General features: G+C 30.0%; 1 protein-coding gene across 6 annotated transcripts in view; it reads right to left on the bottom strand.

The window, feature by feature from the left end:
• Positions 1 to 398: 398 nt before the first annotated feature.
• Positions 399 to 12,939, bottom strand: part of LOC134710238 (serine/threonine-protein kinase Nek9-like) — a 29,910-nt gene continuing 17,369 nt past the window's right edge. For all 6 annotated transcript variants that reach the window (XM_063570505.1, XM_063570506.1, XM_063570508.1 and 3 more), the window contains 2 exons: positions 9,989 to 10,072; positions 399 to 1,069 (listed from right to left, as the gene is read on the bottom strand). In XM_063570505.1, the coding sequence (XP_063426575.1) occupies positions 1,007 to 1,069; positions 9,989 to 10,072 (147 nt within the window). In that variant the 3' untranslated portion in view covers positions 399 to 1,006. The remainder of the gene's footprint in view (positions 1,070 to 9,988; positions 10,073 to 12,939) is intronic.

Below are 12,939 nucleotides of genomic sequence, written 5' to 3'. Positions count from 1 at the left end.
TACTCAGTTTCAAAATAAACAAACTTTTTATAACACTAGTATATATTGATAGGGGTTTAATAAAGGAACCCAAATAGCAAAATAATATATAGGTCAATGTGCTTAATTTATAGATTTTTCAAATTTTGGCAGGAAAATCTCTTGATTTTTCATAGCTTTATCATTGACAAGTTTAAATTCGCAAAAACTAAAAAAAATAACAACGATTTTATGAGACTTTTACAGATGGTTTATAATTATACCTGTAAAAAGTTTATAAAAGAAAAAAATGGGGGTCAATGGGGAAATTTTTGTTAAGGCATTCAAATGGATAAAACCAGTGGATTCCGAAAATCTGACACAAATTCCAAAACATGACAAGCGAACATCAAGATAAAATTCAACATACAGTATTCATTGGACAAGGTCATGAAACTGAAAACTTAATATATTGATAAAGTCCTTTTTCTGACAATGCAATTTGAATCCTTATACATACAAACAAAAATGTCTAAAAATACTAATTTCAATATGAAATAAATATCCTTTCAGAGGATAAAATTTACACGATATGAATGATTTATCACAGCAACATATCCCTATGTCCTACTGGTGAGTAGATATGATAAATTAGGTTACTATCCCCTTGCATACGTATATGACACCCTCTGCAACTAGGAGTCTAGAACAGACAGCAAATTTAACTCATTTCATTTTTGCTTTTATTTTGTCTGAAAAGTAGCCTAATGTGTTAAACTATTTTTGATTATGAAGAACCTTGCCTACATATTCTCAAGCCCTAAGAGGCTAGATTTAGGCACATCTTTCCTTATCAGAACCTTTCTAACTATACAGACTAAGATAGCAACAATGGAACTGAGCAAAATGTCTGGCTGCTAAATGAATATTCAGAGAGATTCATATGTACTAAATGATCAAATTGACTATTCACTGGGATAAAACATGATAGGAAACAATGTCTTTGATCTGTCTATTTTAACTGTTAAAAAGTTGTTTTCAGATGATTTCATGAAGAACTGGATTCCATCTCTAAAATTCTTGCAGCTTGAGAAGTCACTAATTCTTTCAACTGAAAAATAAAATTACAAAATGATTACTAGGGACATTTAATATATTATTATATGATTGAGTTATGTTTTAGCCAAATTACTTTTTTTTAGTTTGTTTCCCCAATAAGGTTGTAACTATGAAGGCTATGGCAGGTCAGTTGGACTCTTAACTTAATTGATTGGATTTTGACAATTCTGCTGAAGATTGGCAGGTTCTCTCCAGGCAATCTGTCTTAGTGCTAACAGTGGGATTAAACTCCAACAATCAATCATTCACTGCTTCACACATACTTATCATTCAAATAAATATCTCATGAACATAAAAAAATCATCATCTTTTTTAATAGACATGAGAAGATGTAGTATGAGTGCCAATGAGACAACTCTCCATCTAAGTCACCATGCACTTATAGAAGTAAACTATTATAGGTCAAATATAAAAAAGAAGATGTGGTATGATTTCCAATGAGACAACTATCCTCAAAAGACCAAAATGACACAGTCTTAACAACTATAGGTCGTACATTTTACAAAGTCATTTTTTATGCTTTGTTCACCATAAACAAAAATAACCAATAAAAAATGCAGAAAAAATACCCACAGACAGATTTTTTTCTCAGATATACACATAAGTATTTATATATGGACGTCCTTATACAGATTTAAAAATTAGAACAAGTCATCATTAACATAGTAGGACTTGTTGAAAGTACAGAATAAACCTAGTCTTAGTAATAGATGAGGTGTTATAGGTCTTATTAGGTATGATTTGTTACATGGAAGCCAACAGTTCTTATCTGTTATAGAGAAATCCCCCCAGACATTCTACCCATTATCAGTAAAAGCCTTCTGATCCCTTGACAATAAATCAACTAAAATAATCTGTCAATCAGTGTGTTATTATATTTTTTTCTTCATATTTGTAATATTGTAATTGTCTAAATGGATAAAAATGACAGGGTGAAAAAAAAACAAGTTTTCATTCTGTGATAAGAACAGACACTGTCCAACCTTGGAGACCTTTCTGGTTTTTCCATTGGAAAAAAAGTATTTAAGAGTTGAAAGCTATTAGAATTTATTAATAAAAAAAAAACATTTTCAAGGAAAACAGTAACTGTAAGATACCATAAATATGGAAAAATCTCATTAGTAATTTCCATTGTGGAAGCTATAATTCATTAAATATGTCTAATTGAGTTCATTATACATTTTTTACTGTCATATACTCTTTATCAAAACTATTTGATGACTACAAATTATATAATCTATTAAAAATAGTTTTTCCACCAAAGGATACTTTCCCTGGCTTGAAACCTCTTGCACTTATTCAAGAAATTAAACAGACATAATCAAATTAGCCTGATTTTACTGGATTTACAAAAAACAAGCAAATCAAAATATTGACACTAATATCATGGAAAATTAAACAGACAGAGACAAATATGCAGTTATTTATCAAAAGATTCCAAATCTACAAATAACATTAGCAGATCAAAACAGCACCAATATTTATGCTCTTCTTTATAAAGAAGACATGATAGAACTAGTTACGGAACAAAGATCATAGGCCTGTAATTCCAATCTAAAATTAAACAAAGCGCTTCCTGCAGCTTAGTTTTGAAAGACTCTGCATCTAATTTCCAGCCGGCGAAGAAACACTGAAGAGAAATCATAGAAATTCCTAATACTGACAGTTATCCCACAAACAGCTAATCATCAACTGGCTTAAAACACAAAGATGTTGCAATTGTTACAATGTGAACAAAGAAAACTTTTAAAACATCTTAATCAATTTTCAGCAATACTTAGAAAAAGAAGTTTATGCGTAGCTTGGGAATTTAATCAACTAATAGAAAATCAAGCGGCAGATTACATTTGAAGGTTTATGTTGTCAAGTATAAAATTTCTCTATACAAATATTGCACAAAGCAGACAGCAATGAACTTAAAATCTATTGCTTGTGTAATGTAGACAAGGCCACCAGGAACAGAATTTCAATATGATATTTTTAGATATAACAGTGTAAAAATTCTGTCATTTTTAGAGAAAAGTGGAGAGGTTTTAGCGCAAAATTAGAAGAAGAAACGAAAAATAGATTACAAAAAAAAAACACAGTTCTAATCTGACTTTATATTGCTCAGAGATGACCTTAACATATTATATCTTTTAAGATCTGCCAATTTGTTCAGATCAATTAAGAAAAAAATTACTTAATATTATAAGGAATATTTATATAGTAATTGTTGCATAAAAGAGGGTGGTGAGAGGAAGAGCCTTTGAGAGCCCCTTTTCCCTTTCTTGGCCAAAAAATGTGTTTCTAGAAAAAAACACTTAGCTTTGAGTAAAACTAGCTACCCTAGGGCACCCTGTTTTCTAAATTCTGGCACTGCCACTGTTACCTGAACAGTAATGTGGTGCTGCTAATACAAACTTTAAAAAAATTAGCAATTGATGCCAACAATTTATTTTTTTCTTCTTTTTCCTGCCATTTTTCCTGACATAAAAATCTTCGATCTGGCATTTATAATACTTCATGTGCAGTTCTAATCACTTTGGCAGTCATTTTATTATTTTAACCTAACAGACAATGTAATTATTGCTAATAGTTTGTAATTGGTTTATGTAAAGATTTTAGTGGCATGTTAACCTGTTAATTCTGGCATCAGATAAAAACAGAATTTATCTCATGTTACACCCAAGACATGATTGAACATGGCTCAGCATGGAGACAAAACAAATGACCAGACCAACTTTATTCAAAACTTGGCTGTTGTACAAATCACCTTCACTAGATAAATGTTCTTTATTTAGATATACAATGTAGGAAGATGTGGTATGAGTGCCAATGAGACAACTCTCCATCCAAGTAACAATTTATAAAAGCTGATTTCTATTCTATAAAACTTTATTATTAATACATGTACTGGTAATTGCAAAGGAAAACAAATAATGTTTTTGATTGACACAAATTTAAATTGTTTTATAAGAGGATAACCATTAGATTCTGGCCCCCATTTACATAAAAAAAAATCTGGCCTTATCACACTTCTGGCCCCATATATTTCAAAATCATGCAAATCCAAATTTATACGGGCCAGAGTGACAGCTAAATTTATAATGCCCAAGGCGAAGGGCATCTGGTAATTACAATAAGACTATCAATAAAAATAAATCCATATAAGAAATTAAATGTATAGTGAATTTAAAATCATTCACCAGTTGAAGGACTGCATGCTGTCATGTTGTATTTGTACAGTTTCATGGAAATAAATGTTATTAAGATTTCTTCCTCTTTTACAGGTTACATAGGTATGGGAGATAACCCTGGTTTTTGGTGGGGTTTGTGTTGGAAATAAATGTCATTAAGATTTTTTCCTCTTTTACAGGTTACATAGGTATGGGAGATAACCCTGGTTATTGGTGGGGTTTGTGTTGCGTAGTTTTGTATGTTGCATTTTGTGGCCTGTTGTTTGTCTATTAGACGTTTTTTTATTATGGCATTGTCTTAGTTTGTTTTTGACTTATGATTTAACATCGTTTTGGTATCTTTCGCCCACTCTTTCACACAATCTATGACATGAATAGAATGTTAATGCTAAATCAGCTAGGTATATAAAAACCTTAATTAAACTGGCCCAGATTTATGATGAGTTTAACTAGTTCAAAAACATGAATTATTGTCCTTTGAAAACCAAAGAGACCACTGCAATTCAACCTTGGACAAACGACCTTGAAATCCATTAGGAATTGATAAATTACAAATTACAGTACAAAAAACATAATGCTTTGTCTAATACTACTTATTATCTCTTCAATTATTTTACACATTTTGTCGAAGACATTCTATTGATTGGTACTGTAAGAAGTCTATTTTAGTAACATCATCTGTCGTACCATAGTTAGTGAGACTTAAGAATTTGATTGTTACGGTGCTAACCACTGAGTTAGATAATTGCACTATAGTCTAAAAACCCTTAAAGATATTTAAAATGTTCAAGTACAGTTTTAGAATGAATTCGTGCTGCATTACACTCAGGTTCTTGTTAATTAGAAGACTAAAAACTGCTGAGATGCTTCAAGCAAAATGTAAGACGTGCACATTATATAAATATCTGAACTTTAACAAAAATCCTAGTTTATAAAAAAAATATTCCATCAAATGTAACAAATTGTTGGTAAAAGAGAAGTATGAATTTTGCATAAAAATCAAATGTACCCAATTAGACCAGCCTAATCCTGAATCTGCATCTGAGGTAAAATTTGCCTAAATAACAAACCTTTTTTTTTTTTTTAGCATGATTACATAATTCATAAATTGGAATTTTTCATTAAACATTCCCAAGCAGATGGTATCACCGAGGGACTAATAGTTTAACACACTGGCTATTTATTTCTTAACAAATCTGTATTCTAAGCAGATCATGGCAGATTTGCCTTATTTTCAATTTCATAAAAAAGTGTTTCCTGCATTTTTAGCTGCAGTATATTCATTTGCATCCTGTGTTAATTTACAGCTCTTTCCAGGCTGAGGATATTCATTTTTAAAATTCTCCGCCCCTTCATAATAACTCCATCAGGAAACCAAATGTAAGTCACCTAAAGCTCTAGTCATATATCACTGTTAACAATTATTAACATCCAGCTGTTAACAACTATTAACATCCAGCTGTTAACAACTATTAACATCCAGCTGTTAACAACTATTAACATCCAGAATCATGTATAATTTGCTTTAACCAAAAGTGAGGTCAAAATAATTGCAACCAGAACTAAAGGACATTTTTGTTTACTGTTAGCAAATATTAACAGCTCAATTAAGTTTGAAACCATGAACTAGAGCCTGAAATTACTGTTTGCATAAAGATCTCTCAGCTAGCTTAAACATCTGAAACCAGTACATTTTTTTAAACCAGAAATCACACAAATCAATTTGATAAACAGATAAACAGTTTTTTCCAGCATACAGATGTAAACTATCTTTTTTATGTTGTGGTAGAATTTGTGTCAATGGCAGATGTTTGATTTTAGCTAGTAAATTGTTTTCACAATTTTAGATTTTGTGATAAATCAATTATTTTTTTTTATTTTTCAGTGACAGTTAAATGAGCTGAAGTTGTAAGTAAAATTTTACTAAAATCTATGGCTTATATAGCATATATGTTTACTTATGGATTTTTTTTAACCTTTTTGTTATTTGTAATTTTGAATTGCTGTCTTAAAAGTTCTGTCGTCACAACACAATTTAAACTTTGAGCTTTTCGTTGTCTTCACTTCATATTGTGTGACTAAGACAGTTTTACAATTTCAACATGCAGAAAACCTAATAACTAACATTATCACAATAAAAGTGTAATTCTTTCATGTCTCAGCTCTGATACAAATTGTGGTTATACATTTTATAGATGAAGAAAAAACTCTAAAAGAAGTCTAAAGTACAGAGAGTTCATAGAAAATGACAGAAAAAAAGAAAAATCAAACAGTCTTAAAAAATGATAATCAAAGTCTTAGGCTTCAATTGATTTCATATTCATAGGGGGAATTACAAGTCTACTTCTATTTGAGACTAATTCATGATGAATACATCAGCTCAAAACTTCTAATAAATGTTGGCAGTGTTTACAACATCTTTGAAATTGTAAAGTATTAATTTTGATTATGAGGGCAAACTTCCAGATTCCAGGGGGAAGATGTCGTGAGAAAGGTTCCTTAATTGCTTTATCATACACTGAGAATATCTTATGTTTATTTATATTATGTAATTAAGTGTTTGTCTTGATAATTACATGGCATTCTGAGAAATATACATCCAATAGAGCAAGACACTCATCACATGTGATACATATTAAATCCTAACGGGGAGCACCTGTACTGACAGGCAATTTAAACAACACCTGCATTTAATGTTTTATTGATGTAAAAAACAAAAAATCAAATTTGATATGAAATTCTTATAACAGGAACCTTTCACTCCAAATCCATTACTTCAAGAAACTTAACCACTTATAAATGAATAAGTAGACTTAATTTGTAGATAATGAGTAAAGACTCCAATCCTAAGGAAAGGTAAAGACATATGTGCTCACCAATAAACAAAATAAAGAAAATAAAAAAAATGAAACTAATAGCCTAATTTAAGTCAAAATTATCTTATTAATGATGTATGACCGGAAAACAAAAACTTCCAGGTTACTGACTCTTAAACATTGAGTAGGTAACGTTATGATTTCAAATGTGCTTACGTGTCCCTTTTAAATAGTCTTAACAGTGTAAAATTCAACCCTGTCCCTAAATAAAACCCTTTTTAAAATTGAAAATTAAAAAAATAATCTAAACCAATCTACCTTGTAGCTAGTGTTCTAGTACCAGTTTGATTTGGATTAATATTTATTCTTTTATACCTGACAATGGCGTGAATGTGGTCTGGTTTTTGCTCATAAGGTTGTGCGGTAACCTATATATAGTTGTTACATATGTCATTTGGTCTCAGGTGGAGAGTTGTTTCATTGACAATCATACCACATCTTATTTTCATATTATAGTATAAGGTTTCAAATGGAGCGTGAATTTGCTATGTCATGATATCATATTGAGTTATTATATTTTCTTATAATAATAAAACATTACTCCATCTGTAAAGGTTATTGTTAGCATTGAAATCAAATAACGAGTTTGTATGCACCAATATCTAATTCTAACCGACATCTAAAAATGGTAAAAAATCTTATTGTGCAGTGAATATGTAGTTGCAACAAATAAGCTGATAAGTGTTTTTCAAAATTCCCATAAAGATTCTAGAACTAATTGGATTACTAATAAATCTTCTAACATTTTATCAATTCAGCTTATTTGTTGTTCGCACATTATTTTGGCTTTAAAAATTGTCAGAGATGATAATAAAAAGTGATGACTGAACTCTTATAAGCACTTCTATGTTTTCTTGTAATGATAAATATGAAATCTAAAGTGACATTAGTATGACAATATTTTTCAGTCATCTAAATTTTCATAGTGCTACATGCACTGGGGATACATTACATTTAAAGGTTTTCTTGTATTGAATTCACTTATAAAAAAATATGACAAATGAAGTAAAATTTTTGCTGAATCTACTAATTTTTATTTGACAGAAATTTTAATAAGTTCTGCAAACACTATAATGTAATAATTTAATTTTGGATGTAACTCTTCTTCTGATTGGCTGGCGTTATTTTGTTATCAGCCCATAGACATAATTCAGTCATGTGTCCGAGACATCATCAACGTTTTTTAATGGTTTTCTACGGTTTGAAAAGGAATTTAGAATTAAATTATAAGAAATGACTGTAATATTTTTTCTGTCTATTCCAAATAACATAAAAAATGTGGTGCACACTTTTAAATAACCCGCTACGTGCGTTATTCAGTGTGCACCAAATTTTTTATGTTATTTCTTCATAGACAGAAAAAGTATTACAGTCATTCCTTAATTAACTTGCAATGAAATATTTTTGTAGGGAACTTACTGGTTGTTAAAATGACAACAGAAGTAAAATTAAAGAGGAACACAAACTTATGCAGGTTGTCCTTTACTTAACCAAAATCCCAGAATCCAATAGATTAATTTTTCAAAAAAGACTAGAGGAGAATAGAAGCAAAGTGCATCCAGGGTTTGCCCATAAATTGAACGATTAAAAAAAAAAAATAACCAAGAAAAAAAAATTGTCCTTTCTTTAGTTTCAGAAATGTGCTCACTCAATAAAAATCCTGATTTTGCACCTAAACTCTCTATAATCCATACAGGTAGAACTACCTCTACTTATAGCTTTAATATAAAACATATTTTTGCAATAACCTTTAAGCAGCTTACATGTAAGTAATTTGGACTGGTGGATAGTTGTCTCATTGGCAATACCACCACATTTACTTTGTTTTATATTAATTCATATTGTCTCATTGGCAATCTCAAATACCACATCTCCTTATTTTTTATAAAAGTTGCAACTTAATCATATTTATACAATCATAAAAATTTGCGATTGGAATATATGAAATTTAAATCATACAAGTACCAGGCGCTGACTACTTAGCTGAAGTCTAAATAATATGTGGGCTGCTTAATAAAACTTGTAAATTACATTGATTGGAGAAGATTACTAGTTTACTTCTTTTAATGGAAGATTTAAGTGAATGAAATGTGTATGAAAAACAAATTAATTTAGTTGTTTTGATTTGTAAGTTTTAAAAGCAGAAAATAAATGAAGCCATAAAACTATTAAATTGTTTGTTGATACTAGGACATATATGTTAGTTATAAATCATTAGTTGCTACAAATATCTTTGTTTTTATTGGAACTTTACTGGTTCCCTCAAAAGAAGACCTAAACAATAATAGAGAAGACATCTAAATGCTAAAACCAGGAATTACTTGAGTAGCAATAAATGAAGTGGGTGTATTTAAGAAAATTAAAAATGCAGATAAACTCAAATAGGTAAATTAATTAGGTGAAACAATTTAGACCTGCTGATTATTAAATCTTTACTGCAGCAAACCAGTTCACCTCTGACAGAAGGGGGACAACTGATTCAGTTATATTTCAAAGATGTTTACTTTTTATGTTGTCAATTTTTTTTTGATAGTTTGCAACTCTATACCCTTTTTTCTAGGATATTTTACTGATTTTATAATCTCTTAAATTTCTCAAAATGAATTTTTTAGAAACTAACATGTCAAATCTAAATCAGATAAATATGTTGAAATTCTTGTTGAGTGTACAGTTTGCTCATTGATTGAAGGATTAGTGACCTGCAGTTGTTCTCTTGCACGAATCCACATCATTTTGACACAGGTAGATAGTTGTCTCTTGGGTTTTTATAACTAGTCATGTCCTTATCTTTAAAAAAAATGCTTTTTTATGCTTTTTTTAAATTTCAATATTATTTTTTACCTATAAATAACTTACCTCTTTGTTTTCTTTCTCTAATAATGATATTCTTTCCAGAAGTTTATTGACATCTATTGGTACTGAATTTTCTGTTGTGTTATTCTGTGTAAAAAAAGATAAAAAAAAAAATAAATGAAAAATTCATAAATCATAAATCATAAAAGAAGTCATAAATTTGTGAAGATTATTTTAACACATGGCTGAAAAAGAAGTCTGCTTTTTTGCAAAACAGAACCGTGAATATATTTCTGCTCGAATACCATAACAAAATGTGAAAAATGGCATCAAAGCCTGAAAATTTTATGAAATTTCATTTTAATTAATCTATTAATAAGATGAAACTGTTATAGGAGACAGAGATTTGTGAAAAGACAAACAAACAAACACATGTAGGAACAAAATAAAATGCATTATAGGTGTTAACCTACTCAACTTATAGTCTGGTTTTCTAAGTGAGAACTGTTTTTTTGCAGGGAGATTAACTGTAGAATCTATTTTCTTATTATGGAGAAGACTTTTTAAGTTGCAAAATTTGGGTCTGATCCTATTGTCCTAATTTTTTGGACAATAAAATATATGTTTAAACTATCTATATTCTTAACTTTAAAAAAAGTTGTATTGTACTTTAGCAAACGAATTTATCAGTGATTACAAAATTCTCATTAAATGGAAACCAATCATTAACAAATTTCTGTATAATTATCCTTAACAGCTTTTAATGTAACTTGTCACACAAACTGTAACTTAAAGTTAAATGGTTGCTTACATCCACATCATGTGAATGATGTGGATATGACTTGTAACTGGGTTTGTACTAACATAAGGGGTGCCACATGGGGAGCAAGATCTGAAGTTGTGAACATTCGAAATTGTGTGTTTTTTCTTTTTTTCTCTTCGATAGTAAATCTTATGTTCTATTTTAGCCATAGTTGCTATGTTGGTTGGATAACAGGGTCATGGGACATATTTGCTGTTTACGAAAGCCAATTAATGAGAAAATCTATCATGGCTTATTGGGTCAGGTGAGCTAAAATAAAAAAAAACCAACATGGAAGATAGCCAAACCCAAAAATAATTTTGTGGTGGTATAAAAAATTAATAATTTATTGTTTTTGAAAATTTACCAATTTAATAGGAAAAACAATTATGGCATTCTAATAACATGCAATGTGACTTAATTCAGAATTACATGTGGGCAAAGTAAATTCTGATTAAGAAAAACAAAATACTTGAAAACAAATGAAGGAATCTTTTTTATTATGATAGAATAAAATAACATATTTGTGAAAGGCCGTATACATCAGACAGAGAGTTGATTAAGCAGTGCTTTTTAATTTTCTCCCAATAAAGAAAATACTGTTACCGAAGCCTAGAATTATATTCTCAGCCTGGAATTATATTCTCGTGGAGCAAATTAATGAAGTAATTCAGGTGACCCTCATATATCAATTGAACTGTTTTTAGCTAGCTATTATAGATTAAACTATCTAATAAACTTGGCTTTTATTCGATTAGTGGTTAATGAAGAAAGCGTAGAATATAGGCTGTACTTTTATCGTTTATTTCTTCCATTGCACTCTAGATAAGTTTAAGACATTTCAAGGCTATGATGATTTTCAAGTGGAATTTTCATTTCGTTAGAGAAAGCTTGACTTTAATGGTTGCTTTGCATGGAATCTATTAAAATCCACATTTATTGGCAATAAGCATGTGCACTGTAAAAAGAAAACTTGATTGCCTTATTTAATTTAATGTTCCCGATGGAAATATTAAAAGAGGAAAATAATTAAAGTGTCTTTTTGACAAAAAAAACATATGTCTCTCGGGGACTCTCCCCTGCTGATTTCTTCATTAAGTTACAAAGGGAAACAACTCTCAAAACATTATCTGATCAGTGAAAAAAATTGTGTTGAAACAAATCTGTAATTTAAAGATTTAACTCATTCCAATCTTTAGAAGAATTGGCATTTTATGTAGAAAAGCAAAGTTTGTGTTTTTGTTATGGTGAAAACCCAAAATCACTCTGATCACTGGAATAGAATACAACAATCTTTATACATTGATTAAGATACAGCTTCCTTTGAAAGTGTATTTTTTTAGTACATTACTTTAAATTAGAAGTATTTTATGTATTGAAAATGTATGAATGTAGTACCAGCTAGTTAAGTAACATTAGTTTACGGATTTGTCCTATAAGTTTAATGTGTCAGGAGTCGGTTTCTCAAAAAACTTATGATTAAGATTAATCGTAAGTCATGAATAATTCAGTTTAAACTTATGATAAATCTTAGTTTAGTTTAAACATATTTATTTATAGTGGATTGGGAAACAAGTTTTGCAACTTATCCCACTTTGCGGGATAAATCTTAGTTTTAGTTTAAACATATTTATTTATAGTGGATTGGGAAACAAGTTTTGCAACTTATATTAATCCCTTTCCACTTTGCGGGTGCGAGTGCTGCCTTGTAGCAGCATTAGCCTGCTCTTTTTCGAAATCTACAAGGGTGTCTTTAACGTGCAAGAGATATGGCTCTCTCTTAACACGGGTCAGCCATTGATCGTCCCCTTCCGACAGACTATCATCGTTTCCTAGAGACACTACTCTTAGTCTAGGTTTTTTGTGAAACTGCAACAGACTCCTGAGTTTTCCACCATTGACTACATTTGGAAATTCCTTTACCAAGTCAGGAATATGACAGTTGTTTCTGATTCATTTGAAATGTTTGAGCTTTTGATTTTGCCATTTGATTATTGACTTTTTGTTTTAATTTTCCTTGGAATTTTTTTGTTGTCTTTTTTTGTACTTTCATTGTGTGGTGTTCTCATCAACAGGTCCTTTGACAAACCATGTTGCACTTGTGCAAATAATAATTAAGACTTTTTTTCAAAGAAAATTTTAAAATGTAAAAGTCCTGCAAAAAAGTACTCAACAAGTACTTTATAATGTTCACACCTTTATAGTACAAAAT

Source organism: Mytilus trossulus, chromosome 3, assembly GCF_036588685.1.
Source record: "Mytilus trossulus isolate FHL-02 chromosome 3, PNRI_Mtr1.1.1.hap1, whole genome shotgun sequence".
Lineage (NCBI taxonomy): Eukaryota > Metazoa > Mollusca > Bivalvia > Mytilida > Mytilidae > Mytilus > Mytilus trossulus.
This window is presented reverse-complemented; position numbering and strand designations above follow the sequence as displayed.